The following is a 17,105-nucleotide window of genomic DNA, read 5'->3' on the forward strand; positions in this document are numbered from 1 at the left end:
GGGTTTTTTTGCTTTTCAGTGGAAAAATATGTGTCCTGTAATGACTTTCTACAGAAACCTGCAGCTGGAGAACACCCAGTACTCACAGCCCCTCAGGAGGAAAAGCCACAGGATGTGCCCAGCTCTTACTTTCAGTCTTTCTCACAGCAAGTGACAGAAACACAGAGTGGTTTTGGTTGAAAGGGACTTAAAGCCCATCCAGTCCCCCCCTCTCCCCCTCCATGGGCAGGGACACCTTCCACAGCCCAGGGCAGGTTGAGCACTGACAGACCAAGCCATGATGGAGCCTCTTCCCCCCCTTGTCCCTCTGTACTTCCCTCTCCTTGTCCCACAGCCGGAAAAACCACTTTAGAGTCAAAAACACAGCTCACTGCGCACTGTGGAGGAGCGATGTGGGGTTGAAGGGTGACAACGGAGACGGGAGGGGTTGGCCGGGCCCGTCCTTCGCTGCCAAGCGCCTCAGGGGCCCGAAACCGAGAAAACATCAAAAAAACCTCCCCAAAATTAAATACTCTTTAAAAATCTCAGTGAAGTGCTGGCGAGGATGTTTTTTAAACCGTATAAAAAGCACGGGGCGTGGGCGAGGGAGCGGAGAAGGAGCGAGGGACCCCGGCGGGGACACCCCACCCTTCCCGCCCTCAGCCCTGAGGGGAGGAAAAAAGGCGGGAAGCGCCAAGCGCGCGCGGGGCTGGAGGCGGGGGGAGGGGGGGCCGTTAGCGCCCCCTCGCGCCCGCCGCGGCCGTTGTGAGGGGCGGCGGGAGGATGGCGGGGGGCGGCGGGCGGCCCCGCTGCCCCCCGGGCGTTCTCCTCGGCGTGGCGGCCGTGGTGGTGGCGGCAGGATGGGGTGAGAGGGACTAGGGGTGGGGAAGAAGCTGTGGGGATGTGTTGGTGTGAGGCTGGTCCGCTCAGGGGGTGGTAGAGGGGGTGAGAGCGCGTCGGGTGAGCTGGGGGGGTCCCCATAGAATATTCCCTCAGAGTGGGAGATGAAGCCCCTCAACAGGGGACAGAGTGAGCTCCAGCGATACCCCATTGGTGGGTGCCTCTCCACTGCGAGGGACAAATGTCCCCAAAAAACCTTCCCTCTGAGGGATAAATGTCCCCCAAAAAACCTTCCTTCAGAGTGGGAGATGAAGCCCATCAGGAGGGAACAGGTGGGCTCCATTAACATCCCATTGGTGGGTATTGCTCCACTGTGAGGGGACAAATGTCCCTAAAAAACCTTCCCTCTGAGGGACAAATGTCCCCAAAAAAACCTTCCCTCAGAGTGGGAGATGAAGCCCATCAAGAGGGGACAGGTGGGCTCCATTAAGATCCCATTGGTGGGTACTGCTCCACTGTGAGGGACAAATGCCCCTGAAAAACCTTCCCTCAGAGTGGGACAAATGTCCCTTAAAAACCTTCCCTCAGAGTGGGAGATGAAGCCCTTTAAAAGGGGTTGTCATAGGTTCCACTGACACCCCACTGTCCCCCAGGCTCAACCCTGGGACACAACAATCAGGCAGGACCACCCCAGTGTGCCCCCTGAAAAAAAAACCCCTTATTTTCAATAATTTCTGCCTCTTCTGGGGATTCTTGTCACAAAAACCTTCATAACAAAATGTGACAAAAGCCAGGGTGAAATAAAGGATTAACAATCACACATTTAGATTGCTATGTAATATTCCAATTACATTTCCCTGCAGTGAGAGCAGAACTGAAGGAAGAGCAATCTATTGATTTAATTGGAAAGAATGAAGTTTATGGTGACACCAGGCATGAAGGTAAACTTGTCATTTTTTCCTATCTAAATTTAATTTTTACTGGAATTTGTAGTTTTAAGCCTCAGGATCATTATGCAGCACCAGGATACATGGAACATTTTATGTGTAGGAACAAGAGAAAGGGTGATGAGGGTGGAAATATATTTTGTCCCATAGTGCTGCTGGAAGCACTGATGAAAGTTTAACATCTAAAAGAGGGTTTCACTGAAAATCTGGTGCTTTTTTATGCCTATACTACAGTTTGTGTGTGGGACATAAGTGTCTCCCTCTAACAGTCAGCACCAGCCACACTGTGGACAGTTCCAGGATATTAATTAAGAACAAATGGAGATTAATCTTTAACATCACACTTTGCAAGTCCAAAACTGAAAAATACACTTTAGACACAATTTTCAATTAGGTTGGTTTTTTTGGGGTTTTTTTGTGATTCATTAAATGCCAGCATTTTACATAATTTACCTGATTCTGTGTTGCAGTGAATGTGTATGTTAAGGTGTTTGCAAACAGCCCATTCCTGGTCTGTATGGATTTGGCTCTTTCTCAAGAAAGATTAATAGATCCCAACTATTTGTGGACTGGTCCAGATGGAAGAGTTTTACAAGGTTAGTTCAGACTAAAAATATCACATATTTATCTTCTTTCTATTCACACCCCCCAGTGGTTTCTTAGCCCTTTGCCAAATATTTCCACAAGTTCTGACATTAAACTCCATTTCCCTTCTCCCTCTAAAAGTTACAAATACTTTTGCTAAAAAGGAAATTTGTAGTAAATCCTAAAAGTCATAAATTTTAGATCATTTCAAGCTAGCTTGAACCAGCATCATTATGCACAGAGGCAAGATTTCTTCTTCAAATATTCTAAATGCATCAAAAATTGGACATTTCTGGTAATGCAATATTTCTATTTTAGGGCAAAGCTATGTGAATCTGACAGAGACAGGGAAGCTGATGGTGATGGGTTTCATGGTGCCAATGTCTGGTGCCTACACTTGTACTCTCTCCCACAAAGTCATCGAAACCACAACACAGGAAGAAACAGAAATGGTTGAGGCCTATAAATTCATGGTTTATGGTAAGATTGCTAAGTTAGGCGTAAGCATATTGGTGGGTTTGTGAGCTCTGTGTTTATTGCAAGGCTTGATTAAAAAATACCAAAATAATTAAAATTTTAGCCCAGAATAGAATTTTTTTTTTTTATTTATAGACATATATGCACCTTTTCATGATTTTGGGAAAAAGTTTAATATTCATGTTCCCAAGGATATATGGCAATAAAATAATCTCTACCCTTAGGTATAGAATTAACTGCAAAAATTCCAGAGCTTTCTGAAATCTGCACTCCAGCCCCTTCTATCTCTTGTAACCACTCTTCACCAACATCACTTCCCACTCACAACACAACAACCCAAAAAATGCTTGAGAAACACTAATTTTAAAATAATAATAAAATTACTCCTACACCATAATTGCATAGAATTGGCACCAATCTGTTTCAGACACACAGCTTTGCTGACAGGCTGGTTCTGTGCCATTTTACCTCCTTTTTTTTTTTTGTTTTTATTATTGGGAACAGAGTCCCTATTAAGTACACAAATTCCTGTATACTTCAAACTAAAATATCTCTTACTATTGAGTCAGACAAACATGTCATGACACAATTAATGACAATGCTTTATTTATTTATTTACTATTGAATTAAAGCCCATATTTCAGATACTAAAACTGATAATCTAAGATTCAATCTGTGATTACACCCCAGATTCACACCCAAGCCATTTCCTCCCAGCCTACAGGGAAGCTGACCATGCCTATCAGGTGTCTGTTCGCTTCAGCACAACGAGCTGCGGGCTGAAAAACAACGACTTGTTCATCAACATATTAAAAAAAATCCTCAACAGCAGCATCTCCCACCTGACCTGCCACATCACAGGGTCATCCTACAAGTGCCACTCTATCAGGACACCAAAGGACGGCCTCCAGTATGAGCTGTTTGTTAGTTTTCTAGGTAATTTCAGGGCTTGTTTGGGAGGGATTGTTTATTGTTATGAGCAACTTGTGAGTGCTACAAATGATGTCTGAAAATCAGCAGAGTTAAAAGGCACCTCTGAAAGTTGTTCCGGGTTTGATTTTTTTTTGGAGTCCCTGTATTTTTTGTTGTTGCCCACAGATGGAGCTAAAACGCAGTTTTAATCTTAAATTTAGCGTTCAACTTTTTGCAATCCTAGAGAGAGCTGTGATTATCAAAGTTAGAGAGGATTGTCAGAAGGAGACAGCCCATAATATGTTCTAATGTCATATTTAAATCTTCAGGATTTGATTTTTAGTAATTCTGGGAGCACTCTGGTTTTAGAATCAGAGAATGATTTGGGTAGGAAGGGACCTTAAAGCTCATTCAGTTCCTCCCTGCCATAGGCAAGGCACCTTCCACTGGACCAGCTGGAAAGTCCCATCCAGCCCAGCCTTGAATTTTTTGCTTGATTCTAGGAAACTGCAGAGAGCTAAAGCAAGAGCCTCACAGCTCCCTCATGGCAGTACTGAGGTGGTTTCACTTCACAAAAAGTTAAATCAGCTGATGCTGCCCTGAGTTAGAGGTGGTTTGTCACTGAGAGAAGGAAATTATTTTTTAATTCTCTGACCACGTTCACTCCTGTATCTGTTCTCACCACACACCAAGAGAGGCCATCCAACAGGTTATGGAACAGTTTTGTGGATATTTTTCCCTATGTGAAGTAAAGAAACTTTCATGACCCAAAGATTTTTAATTTTACATAAAACTTCAGCCCTTTTAGGACCCTGAGGTTGCTGTGTGAGACATTGATTCCATTCTCTCAGCTCAGTGTATTTCCCCCCAATTTTACATTGATTGACCTCTGACTCCTACTAAACAAAGCAAGGAACTGGATGGAAACCACAAGCACCTAATCTATCATTTTTCCCCTTTTTTATGGATCTTTTTTCCTCCATCCACAGTCAATCCATTTGCACCAGGATGGGAAGAAGTTTGCCAGGAGTTTCCTTATGACTGTGAAGATGTGACAAACAAGAGAGTCCGACAGGTTCTGTGTCAGTCACCTCTTGTCCTCTCTGCCTCTTTAACACCCCCCTCTGCCTTAGCTCCTGCAGTTCTGACTGCTAGTAATCCATCCTTACCCAGATTTTGTGGGATTAATATTGTAAGTGATGATTCATGGATTTAAAATAATTCCATTCAGGAAGAAAAATGGGTTTAGAAGTCAAATTGATACAAATAGCTTTACAAAAAAACAGTTAAAACATCAGGCTCATTACTTGCTTTGTATTTGCTTCTAATAATAAAGAAGGATAAACATTATTATTTATATTGAGCTTCCAGCCCTCTAAATGAAAATTTTGATTTATGATTTGGTCAATGGAATGCAATTTAAAGTAAGTCTACTGTAGCCAATTTCTAAAATCTGTTCTCTCTACCTTCTAAATACTAAATCGTGGGATCAGCTCACATCCTAGGTCTGAATCCAGGCCCCTTGAAGCCAAGGAACACTCCCAGTTAAGGTGACAAGTCCGTGTGTGGAAATCAGGGCTAGAAAATATCTCCTTTTATTTTTAAATCAACAAAAATCAACTAACTATGCTTTTATTCCCCCAATATTTTTCCATTTTAGGCAGCAGAGCTAATTGGGAAGTTTTTCCATCAGATAAAGCACGTTTTGAAGTCTGAGTTTCAGGCTGTCCCTACAATCCAGTACGTGGACAACAGCTTCTCCATGACTCCCATCGACAGCTGTCGGCCAGGTTTTGGGAGAAACCACCAAACCCACCAGAACTGTGCCAGCTGCTGTGGTAAATATCAAACCCATCCTTTTAAATATAGCTCATTGATTTAAATATAGCTGATTAGAGCTGGGCACAGAGCTCTGGGGAGGATTAGGGAAATATTGGGGTCAAAAGCAGGGATATTTCTGTTCATCCTTTGGGAGGATATTCACATTACAGTTATAAAGTAATGATAGGAAATGAGCCAGTGGAGCATGTCAGTGCATTCACAGGTGTAATTGCATTTCCAAGCAAAGTAGAAGTAGTGCAGTGGGTTCTTTTCCTTCCAGGTGTCACTGGTGAGTGACAATCCCCAGGATCCAAAGCCTAAAAGAAACAATTCCCCTCATGGAAGTTCCGCTAGAAAATTCTCTGCTGATTTTTCAAGTTCTTTTGTAGCACCTGCTGCAGGATGTGGAGTTGGGGGGGATTTAGCCAGAGGCTCAGGGAGCTCTGGAAAGGTTGGAGCTTCCATAGGGCACTGGGAAGGCTCACAGGGATGTCTGGTGGTCCCCCTAAAATGGGGGGAAAGTGGCTGGAACCCCAACTCTGTTCTCTTCACAGTGGTTTGTGCTCCTGGAACTTACAGTCCCAACAATGAGGTGACGTGTCAGACCTGTGCCAGGCCTGAGGCCAGTACGTATGGAGCAAAATCCTGTCATTAAACTGGCACAGACTGGAAAGCCAAAGAGCAGCTGTGAAAGAATTCTTGGTGTTGTGGTGTTCTTTTCATTTTAGCTGCCAATCCTGGAATCCTCCCTTCTCTTTGGAACAAAACATCCTCATTCATACACCCCTAGGTTTTCCGGTGTTCAGGGACCCCTTAGACTGGAAAAAGCACTGCTTAAAACACAGTGTTCATGCAAGGAAAACTAATTAAATGGGGAAAAAAAGGAAGTTTGTCACGTGGCTTAGTGCAGAGTCTGTTACTTGGTGGTGACACCAGACACGCCACAGCTTTGTGCTGCTCAGAAAACACAAAGGAGCTGCAAACAATTCCAGGCAGGATGGCAGGTGGCTGTGGTGGAGTTATGTGCCAGACTGGCATATGCCAAAATCTCTGTGAGGAATTTCTAGCAGATATTAACAGAAGTATTTGATCTTTGGGATTTAAAAGCATTACGTTCCCCCCTGCTCTTTTTTTTCCCACATTTCTTTCACTGTTTCTGAAATGTTCCAGCCCGAACATGAGCAGAAAGGAAAATCAAATCTCCAAGACAAAAGAGAGGGTGAGTAACAGATTACACAGCCCAGTGTTCAGGAGGATTAAGAACCCAGGTTATGGTTCTCTCCTTGTCCCCAGAATAAAGATGGAATATTCCAGAGGGAAGCAGAGAATCTGCAGAGACTCTTCCTCCTCCTGCTGCTGCACCAAAGCCTCGTGCAGGGCCCGGCTGGCCCCAGGTGCTGCAGGAACAGCCAATCCTCTTACACCAGCTGTGAATTCCTGACCAGTTCACCGGATGATACAAATTGCCAAAGCTCTGAGCTAATGGGAACGTTTTCTTCCCAGAGAAACCTCAGCCCAAGCTGCTTTGGAAGGTTAGCTGCTGGATCTGCAGTGATCCATCACCCTGCTCACAGAGTGAGTAAAGATTATTTGAGCGCTCTCAAGAACTTCATGTGGAACTCCAACTGTTCCCCAGCCCCAGCTGAGCCTCAGCTCCTGGAACATTGGCTTTCAGAGCTGCTTTCTAAGCTGCTCCCTGTGGGAGTTCCTCCCTTCCAGACTCACTTTATTGAGGGACATCAGAGAACTCAGTTTCTTGAAAGCAGTGCCCAGCTTCCCTCCTTTTTTCACAAAGCCAAACTAAGTCAAGCAAAAGAAGCATCTCCCACTCAACCACCCTAACTTCTTACAACATTTTGAAATTCCTTGGTGAGTATTCATCCAAAAATCGACCAGATTCAACCCAGTTTAACTTATCCATAGTGACAGGAACACAGCAGGAGACAGCACGGGCACAGACCCCGCTCCGAGCTTTTCAGAGTCATTACTTATTAAATACTAAGGAATAAAGTGTGCTGTAATGAGCATTTCCACTGCCCTTGGGCTGATTATCCTGCCTGCCAACTGGACACTGTGCACAGCAAAGGCTGAGACAGATGAAGCAGCCAGGCTCAGCGGTGCTGCCTGCTTCTCTTGCCCTATTTCAGCAGGAGGAAATGCCACATGCATCAATTATGAGGGGAAAAAAAAGCTGTAAGTACCTCCTAAGTGCCATGGAGAGTCACAAATGAACTGTACTCCCTCCTGAAAGCTCTTACAGCACCTTCACTTCTTCAGTGGGCCTCAAACTGAGTGGGAAAATTTTACACAGAGGAAGTCCTTCCCCGTGGGGGTGCCCAGAGGAGCAGTGGCTGCTCCTGCATCCCTGGAAGTGTCCAAGGCCAGGCTGGGCAGAGCTTGGAGCAGCCTGGGATGGTGGAAGGTGTCTCTGCCCTGACAGGGGGTGCAGCTGATGAGTTTTAATATCCCTTCCAACCCAAACCGTCGTGGAATTTTATGATTCTAAAAGCAGGAAAAATAGCTCAAATATTTAAGTATCACATTGCAAAGGAGTTTATGTCAGCAATTCTGTGGAGACTCATAAAAACCTGACAGGAAGTGGCTTCTCTCTGACCTTTCCTGTGTGAAAGTCCTCTGCATCCAGCTGGAGCTGAGCTTTTCATGGCTGACACCACCCCTCACACCTCTCTCTTCCCTCTCACACCTTGAGATGCACAAATCCCTGTGAGCAGCTCTCACCTCAACTGTTCCCATCTATCTCCCACAACTGCAACAGCTCTGCAAGATCTTTCCTCACTGCATTAAACCCTCCTCAAATCCTCCTCTTCTGCTTGGCCCTGGCTTTCCAGGAGGAATCACAGAAATCTGGACCGTGCCTGATGCTGTTGGCGAGGTGAGGCAACTCCATCACCCCTGTGAGGCTCAGCCCTTTGAACCCCCACTTAAACCTGCCCTGGTCCCACAGCTCCAACCTCACTCTGTGCTAAGGACCATCACAACACCTTGAGAACACTGAGGAGTCCTCCCAAAAAATAAATTTAGAACTTCAAACTTCCCATCCACTTCTCCACACAGACCTCCTGGATCTCAGCACGTACTGACAGCACATGAGAGCTTTGAAACATCCACAAATGGCAAAAATAACAGGAATAATCTGCCAGCTGGAAGCTGCAGCCCATTGTTTTCCCATCAGAGCTGCCTGGAACAACCCACTTGAGAAACACTAAAGGAACACGTGTTCAAACATTCACTGCAGAGCTGCAGGCACTGATGGGACTCATCCATCGGTGACAGTGACACTTTGGCTCCGGTGGGAAAGTTCTCTTGTAACTCCCTGCAGCAGCTTCATTAACCCACAAATTACTCTAAATTTAAGCTAAGAGGAGTTGAAGGAGCCACAGAGCTGCCCAGGACACAACTCATGGCCCCTGCTCACAGATAAGGAGAGGGGCTGTGGGAAGCAGGCAGAGCAGGAGGGATTGGCACATCCCAGGTACTCCTCACACCTGGCATGGATGTGCTGCAGCCCTGGCTAATCCATCCCCCAGGAATTCCTCCAAGGACACAACCAGGAGCCATTTTGGTGGAAAGATGCTTGAAAACAAAGCTTGACCAAGAGCTGAGGATGTTCCAAGAGTGCCCAGGTGACACTGAAAGTGCCACAGACACAGGTCCCTGATGCTTCCACAGGAGGATGAAGCTGAGCCCCAGACCATGGATGCTGACGGTCCTGGGCCTTCTAAGACAGGAAAAATACCTGGAAATACAACATTTCCTTCTGAGAGTGAAAACTTTGAGGGTCACACAATTTTATTAATTGGTACAACTTCATCCTAAAAGAACAGCTGTTGGAAAATGCTCCCTGGACTCAGCCATGCCTGCCTTGGACGAGTGATGAGAGGGAAAATCACCAGGGAGTCTGGAGGGGAGCGTGTGGCTGGCTGAACCTCTGAGCTCTCAACCACAGGCACAGGAAGTGCTATTGTGATTTTTAGCTCTGCTTCATTTTCCTACCCACTGAAATTAAATTTTCTCCTGCTCATGCCCAGTGACCACACAATGTGCCCAGCAGCCTTCCTAGAACCACTGGCATCATTGGATTAATGAGTCCTGTGCAGGCAGTGAACAAGGATGATTCATTATTGGCAGCAGTGCAGCTGTACATGGATTTTTTGAGGGGTGAAAGAAATAAATAAGGTCCCTGAGTGAAAGGTGGGTGATGAAGTGTAGCCTGGCTTTAATCCCAGTATAATTGCTACCATCGCTCCTAATTATCGATAAATATTTTTCTAATTGTGGAAATTAAACAATTAGACATCCTTCCTTCCCTCTTGGAAATCGAATCAGTTCAAAGTTCAGGATGCAGTCTGGGAACACACTCCACTTGTAGGCAGGGGAAAACAAAATTTCTCCCAAAACTTCCTCCCCAAACTTTCTCCCAAAGCACCCCCCTTGCCACCTGGCACATCCTGGGGGTTTCCTAGGAACACTCCTCCATCCCTGTGATCTCAGGCAAAGAGTCATCCCTGCCAGGAGGATTCAGGTCACAGCTCCTGCCCCAGTGACACGTTTTCCTCCATCCTGGACAGCAGAGGAGAGCAGGCTGGGCAGGCAGAGCTCCTTGGAAGTTAATAACAGAGATTTACCGGCGTGCTGGAACGCACAGAAGGAGGTCACGCTGTTAATTCTCCTGCTGCTGATCCCTGTGGATAAATCTACATCAGGAAATGAATTACCCAGAGAGGGGTATTAAAAGGGATGATTCTAATTATTTTCTGAAGGAGAAGTGCTGCCTTTAACGCTGAGCCCCTCGTGCCCACCGTGGCCAGTGCCAGCTCCCACTCTCAGCAGGGTCTGGCCCCACAGCACCTCACAACTGGAAAGAGTGGGATGAGAAAAATCCCTCCTTGAGACTGAAGGCATCTGGCAGGCTGTGTCCTCTGCTCCTGAGAGCCCAGGTTGGTCACAGCACCCCCAGGAAATATCCCCATAAAGTCATTTTTCTGTTCTTCCCCATTCCCTGTCACACCTGATTAAATATCTGACAGTATTGACGGCCTAAATCCAGCACGATTCCATCCCACACCAAGTTACCTTCCCAAATCTCACTGCAGATTTTTTTGTTAGACTCCTTGTGTATTTTATCCCCCTGTACACCCACACAGGCTGTTCCACAGCCAGACAAACCTCTGGAATCCACTTCCTTTCCCCCGTGCTCATCAGTGTGGGCTGGAATGAGCCTGATGGTTTCCATCCAAGCAATTCCAGAGGCAGGATCCAGAGCAGGACTGACCTCGGGGGACTCGGCATCATCCAGCCCCGTGAGAGGGGACACCTGCAGGACTCCAGGGAGCCACGGGCAGGGTGGCAGCTGCGGGCACGTGTCCTGCGTGTCCCCCAGCCCTCCCAGCTGCTCCGGGAGCCGCGGGAGGAGGATCCCCAGGGAGTGACCGGAGCGGGGACAGCAGCCATCTGCTCCAGAGCCCGGGGTCTGCGTCTGGAGACAGCCGAGTGACAAACAAGGTTAATGTCCCACGAGCGGGAGCTGTCACTCTGCGTTAGGGCCCGGCTTTCACCTTCCATGGCACAAGACTCCAGCACGGATCGCGCGGGGAGAGGCGACGGCAAACCGGGACGGGGCTGTGACCGGAGAGGCCTCTTGTGGGGACCGTGGGGTTGGAAGGGCTTGTCCCTCCCTGCCCGGGTACCCCGCGATGGGCACGGCAGGGCAGGCAGCGGAGCAGAGCCCTGGGAAAGCGCCCCACGGTGTCCTGGGTGCCGCGGGGACCGGCACCGTGCCAGCGACCCGAGCCGAGCCGAGCCCGGCTGTTCATTATTGAAGGCCGGGGCAGGGTTACCGGAGGGACGGGTGTCCTGTTTCTGCTACCGCCACCGCCTGTCGCGGGCACCTCCGTCCTTCCTTTGCTGCCACACAACGTCACCAGGGCCCGGTGACCCACAGACACACACAGCAGCACACGCCGGCCACCGGCTCCAAAGTAAAAGCCAACTTTATTGTCGTATAAAGAACTAAAATGTCCCTTAACCCAAACACAGATGGGTCGGGTGGTCCCGGCACAAGCGGTGGCCTGGGCGGAGCAGCCTGGGGGGCTCAGTGGGGTCCCCCCCATCCCCTTTGCTCCTCAGCCGGTTGCAGAGAGGGGAGGAGCTGCCGTGGGGCTGCGGGAACGCCCGGATGGGAGCTGGGGCTGAGGTGTTTGTGCGTTGCAGAGCTCCTGCTCTGTGCTGGAATCAGGCACTTGTGGAAGGGCGGACCCTGCTCCTGCTCCCACCAGCACCGGGGCATGAGGGTGGCATAGGCAGGGCTGGAGCTGCCCACACCAGGGGCTGAGGCTGGGCCTGCCCACAAGGCAGCTCTGGCCCGCTACAGAGGGGCTTCCAGCAGCTTTGGTTGGTACTCTTGTTGAGTTAAGGCAATTTAGCATTAGTTGGTTTAAAAAAAGGCCAAAACCAGCAAAACTAGATGTCCCAGAGGCCAGACAGGCAGGTGGAAGAGTCTGGGACTCTCTGGTTTTGCTCTGAGTTGCCATTTGGGCCCTGCATGCCCAAAGTGGGCACTGACCCCTGCCTGTGCCAGCCCTGTGCTCAGCATCGCCTCCACCACTGCCACCAGGAACCTGCAGCCCAACACTGGAAATGTCAAGAAGGGACTTTGGGATATTTTAGGGGAGATTCAGGCTCCTGACAGCAGTGCAGGGGTGGGGAGAGGACAGAGGAGCCATGGCAGCTCCCTCCATCCTGCTCCCCATCACAGTGACCGGTCAGCAGCTTGTGAGGTGGGAGCTCCCCTCCGGCAGGGACACCAGCAGATGGCCAAGGGCACTGCCAACACCCTCCCTCATGGCCCCCAAAGCACCGAGGGGACTCCCACACCCCAAATGTCCCGGCAGGGCTGGAGCCACAGCCAGGACCCCCAGCTGCCCCTCCTGGCAGCCCCAAAGGAGCTCATTCCCCGTTTGGTTCTTGTTCCCCACACTCCGAGGGGAAAGGTCCTGGGTTTGCCCATCAGTGACTCCACGTCCGAGTGGTGACACCCATGCCCCTTGCCCCACCTGGCCTGAGTGCCCGGAAAGGGGCAGGGAGATGAAACGGAAGATGGGGCGGCACCAACCGGTGTCCCCACCCCCTGCCCCACCTCTTGGTCCCGCTGACCCTCCAGGGCCAGTGACCTGGCAGGACACTGGCCTTGCACCCGTACTGCTCCTCCCCAGTGCCCTCCCAGCAGGGATCCAGGCCCAGGCTGCCCTGGACTGCCGTACCATCCCCTGGGCAGCCAAGGGGGAGCCGGGGAGAGATGAAAACACCGATTCCATAATGCCCCAAGGGATCTCTGCAAAGGAATATAAAAAGTTTGAGATGAAGTCCAAATGTCCAAGTCAGTCAGAGCAATGGCCACATGCCAAGGGGATGCTCTGGGTTGCTCCAGTCCTCCATAACTTGGGAGGATGCTGCGGATCCTCCATGCTCATGTCTGATACCCATCCCTGACCTCAGCCACAGAGCCAGGGACTCATCAGCCGTGGCTGCTGCTTCCAGGAGGAGAACAGAACAAACCCAGGAGTATCTCTGTGCGATGCCAGTGGCTGGTGCCCAGCTCCACACGTCCCCATGTCCTGCAGGATGCCGTGCTCACACCACAGTGCTGATGGTGGACGACTCCTCCGACCGCCGCTGTTTGCTGGGCAGTGACTTGAGATACTCCAGGTGCCGCCGGGCGTCCTCCTGGTTCTGCCTGACGTAATAAACCAGGTAGGAAATCACCATGGCGAACCAGCCGAACATGGTGACCAGCATGGCGATGTCCGTGGTCTTCTTGTACACGTTGCAGAGATCTGTGTCAGCAATGACCTGCAGGAAAGCTTTGCCCACGTGCTCCTCCTGCGTGGAGGAGTCGCACACGATGCCCCCCGAGGATTCAGCCGCCAGTTCCACGGCACGGATCAGCTCCTGCAGCCGGCAGTCACACAGCCAGGGGTTGTGGGACAGGTTCACCTTGGCTTTCAGGTTGCTAAAGGCGTCTTTGCTGACCGACACCAGCCTGTTGGAAGACAAGTCCAGGGAGTGCAGGTGCTCTGCCAGGCCCTGGAAAGCCTCAGTTTCAATTCTGGCGATGGCATTGTGGGACAGGTCCAGCTCCAGCAGGAGCGGCAGGTCCCGGAAGGCATCGCGAGGCAGGAAGGGGATTTGGTTGAAGTCCAGGTAGAGTTTGTTGGTGTCGTTGGGGATGTCCCTGGGGACCTCGGTCAGCTGAGCGTTGCTGCAGCGAAAGGTCTTCAGCCCCTCCTCTTCTGAGGGGTAACAGCCCTTGGGGAAGGCAGCGGCTGGGTGCAGGCAGGAGCCCAGGAGAAGGAGGAGGAGGAGGAAGAGGCTCTGCAGGAGCAGTCCCATGGTGATGGGGCGGAGGAGAACCCCCTGTGCCGCAGTCATGGTGCTGCACTGCCTTCCTCACACCCACAGTGCTTCAGCTGGACTTGGCACATCTGAGACAGGGACAACAAGGGGACAATGTCAGGCTGAGACAGGGGCAGAACTGTCACTGAGCTGTCTGTGGGCACCACACCTGACCCTGGCCATGAAGCAGGGACAAGGATGGGGACCAGGACAGCTGTCATGGCTCACACTTTCCCCCATGCGCGGCCATCACCTCGCTCTGGGCTCCTGCGTGGCAGGATCAGGCCCCAGGGGCTGGGCACGTCTCCTGCGCCGGCAGCTGGGCTCTAACAACCGGAGGCGCTCGGGCTGAGCCAGAGGCGGGGTGAGCTCCCGCCCTGCCAAGGTCACGGCGCCGCGATCGCTGCTCGCAGGAGGCCGATGCATCCTGCGGCGGCCGGAGGACGCACCAGAGCGAGCCCCGGCTTCGGGCGAGCGGCCGCTGCAGGCGGCCCCCGGGGAATGCCACGGAAAACACGAGCAGGCAGCGGCTCAGCAGGTTCCTGCTCCCGGCTCCACTCTCCGGGAGCGCCCGGGGCACACGCGGGTTTTCTCCTTTCGAGGGGACCGGCACAGGTGGGTGCTGCTGTGCTCTGCCCGCTGCCACCCCACCGTGGGGTCGGGCTGCTCACACCACCCTGTAACCATGGGCCCCATCCAGCCCTTGATTCCGGAGGGGAAAAGCGTCAGCAGGAAAGAAACAAAAACAGAAAAAGGAAATTCACTGGAGCTGAGCGTGCAACGAGTTCCCAGGGTGGTGGTAGCAGATAAGGGCCGTGTCTGAGCGCTCCGAGCGCTGCCCGGCTCTCCCAGCCCTGGCTCCCAGCACGTCCAGGGGTCCCAACCTGTCCCTATGCCGGTGGTGGCAGAGCAGCCCTGGGGACAGGATCCAGGTGCTCTCCCACCATCCCAAAATCGAAGCCACTGGCGCCAACAGGCACCTGTGTCAGCCGGCCGGGCAGAGCTGCGGGAGCCCCTAGCTATTCCACCAGCAAAGCTGCCTCTGGTCCCTCTGCTCCCCGGAGCACCCCAACACCGGCAAAGCCGCCTCGGGGCGCTGAGCGGGGCTCCTCGGTGTGCTGCAGAGGCGGCCACCAGAGGGTGGTCCCCAAGCACAGGAGGAGAGCAGCCGGGCGCTGGGCACTGTCACACAGCCCTGCCACGCCGACACACCCCAAGGTCACACCTGTGCACAGCTCAGCCTGCGCTGCCGGAGCCCCGCGATCCAGGAGGGTCCTGAGGGGGAACCAGAGCTCAGGGCACACCAAGGGCACCGGGACCCCGGAGCCCACACTGCACCAGCCCCCGGGTGTGACAGAGGTAACCTGGGACAAACACAGCTCCGTGTACCCGCTGCCCGGGAAACCACCGGCATGAGCCGGGACCCGGTGTCCCGGGAGGGGGCTGCTTCATCCACGGAACCGGGACTCCCCTGCGGGTGGGACGCGGACCAGAAACGGCAGCGACGACAACGAGCCAGCCCTTGCCCCAGCGCGGGTTTCCCAGCCCGCAACAGGGCGCGGGGATCCCCAGCCCGAACCAGCGCCAGGAGATGCTGTTGAGGAGCCGGGGGCAATGCGGACGCCAGGATTCTCCGTGAGCCCGGGGATGCCCGGGAATCCCCCCGGCCCCGCTTGGCAGCGGGGGCGTCGCAGGCGAGGGAAGCCCCGGTGCTTCCCCGGGGGAAGCTCCGCTCTGCGCGGCGCTGCCGGCCCTCCCCTCCCCGCCTCCCGCCCCACCGGAGGTCCCGTTGCGGACTCACCTGCCTGTGCAGCCTCCGGCGGCGGAGCGGCCCCGCGCCCCGGGCCGGAGCGGCCGCGCCCCGCGCAGCGCGGCGGCCCCGGAGCCGGCGGCGGCGGCGGGGCCGGTGGGCGGGATCCTCCGCCCGGGCCTCCCCGGGGCTCCCCGCCCCCGACCCGCCCCGCCGGGGGGGCCGTGCAGCGCCGAGCACCCTCGGCCCCGCGCCCGAAGCCTTCCCAGCTCCGAGCCCCGCGGCAGAAGCGCTGCTCTGGGTCCTCACACCGGGAAGCGCGGGAAGAACACCGGAGAGACCCAGTGAGGAGCTGCCGAGACCCCCGAACCGGGGGCAGCTGGGGCCAGGGTGTCCCGGGACATTCCATGGCCGCCGCCCCCTCGGGCCCCCGCCGAACTCCGGCCCCCGGGCCCTCGGTGTCCCCCGGTGCTGCCCCCGCAACCCCCCAGGAATCCCCTCATCCCTTCGTGGGGAGCAGGACCCCCCTACTCCCACTCCGAGGGGGTCACGGTGCCCCCCCCGTCGCGCACCGGCATCGCTTACTCGGGGAAACCCGACCCGCGCCGGTGGCACCGGGCGGGGCGAGATCCGGGGGAACCGCAGTGGGTCCCCAGCCCAGCCCCGGCTTTCCGGGCTGGGGCCGCCGGGCTGGGCTGCGGCTCGGGGTCCCGCCGCCCCGGGGCACCGGCGAGTCTGGCTCAGGACCATGGAGAGCGGCCGCCGTTACCGGGCCCCGGGGAGGGACGCGGCTCCCGCTGCCCCGGTCTGGGATCTCCGCGGCGGGAGAGCCCGGCCCCGGGCACTGACGTTCTCCCGCTGCTGTGCGGGGATAAAACGTTTAGGAGGCGCCTGGCCTGGATCTCGCTTCAATTAGGAAAAGGCAACCTGACGGCAGCCAGACCTGGCAGCGGACAGATCCTCCCCAGAGACCCCCGCGCTCCCCGGGGCCCGGCCATTGCTGGGTCTGGAAGTGTTCAAAAAACCTGGGGATGTATATTTGGGGACATGGTTTAGTGGTGAAAGTGGCAATGCTTGGTTGTTGGTTGGATCTTAGAGGTCTTTTTGATGTTTCCATGCCCATAGCCAAGCGCCATGGCGGGCTCACCGGGCAGGGCTGTCCCGGGACAGCGGGCAGCCACACTCGGTGCTCTTGAGCGCTCCTCTGGCATCTCCCGGTTCGCCCGGGGAGCGGAGCAGCCCCGCGCTGCCCATCCCCGTTCCCAGCGCTGCCGGGAGCAGGGATGGGCGTGTTGGGATGTGGTGGCTCCGGTGACACAGCCCCACGCCGCGGGACGGGGCCAGGGTGACAGGCAGGTGCGTGGGGGGACCGAGCTGGGACC

At 53.5% G+C, this 17,105-nt stretch overlaps 2 protein-coding genes across 2 annotated transcripts; one reads left to right on the forward strand and one right to left on the reverse strand.

Annotated features, from left to right (window-relative positions):
• The first annotated feature begins 762 nt into the window (after positions 1-762).
• Positions 763-6,216, forward strand: ZPBP2 (zona pellucida binding protein 2). Its single transcript, XM_054281345.1, has 8 exons — positions 763-844; positions 1,683-1,760; positions 2,237-2,362; positions 2,670-2,831; positions 3,546-3,764; positions 4,730-4,815; positions 5,401-5,578; positions 6,116-6,216. The coding sequence occupies exons 1-8, from the start codon at positions 763-765 to the stop codon at positions 6,214-6,216; spliced, it is 1,032 nt and encodes a 343-aa protein (XP_054137320.1).
• A 6,327-nt stretch (positions 6,217-12,543) lies between these two features.
• LRRC3C (leucine rich repeat containing 3C) lies at positions 12,544-14,021 on the reverse strand. The gene has a single exon (XM_054281675.1). It carries the CDS (start codon positions 14,007-14,009, stop codon positions 13,212-13,214), a length of 798 nt encoding a protein of 265 aa, XP_054137650.1. The 5' UTR covers positions 14,010-14,021; the 3' UTR covers positions 12,544-13,211.
• Between the last annotated feature and the right edge of the window lie 3,084 nt (positions 14,022-17,105).

This window comes from Melozone crissalis, unplaced genomic scaffold (genome assembly GCF_028551555.1).
Source record: "Melozone crissalis strain CALT ecotype California unplaced genomic scaffold, PUWL_Pcris_2 ptg000032l_1, whole genome shotgun sequence".
NCBI classification, from domain to species: domain Eukaryota; kingdom Metazoa; phylum Chordata; class Aves; order Passeriformes; family Passerellidae; genus Melozone; species Melozone crissalis.

Bases quoted from the DNA above. Each gene is read 5' to 3' on its own strand.
- ZPBP2 (XM_054281345.1), top strand. From the start codon at position 763: ATGGCGGGGGGCGGCGGGCGGCCCCGCTGCCCCCCGGGCGTTCTCCTC. The intron at 2,832-3,545 runs GTAAGATTGCTA...ATTTCCTCCCAG, and splicing joins CTATAAATTCATGGTTTATG to CCTACAGGGAAGCTGACCAT. The intron at 4,816-5,400 runs GTTCTGTGTCAG...TTTCCATTTTAG, and splicing joins CAAACAAGAGAGTCCGACAG to GCAGCAGAGCTAATTGGGAA.
- LRRC3C (XM_054281675.1), bottom strand. From the start codon at position 14,009: ATGACTGCGGCACAGGGGGTTCTCCTCCGCCCCATCACCATGGGACTG.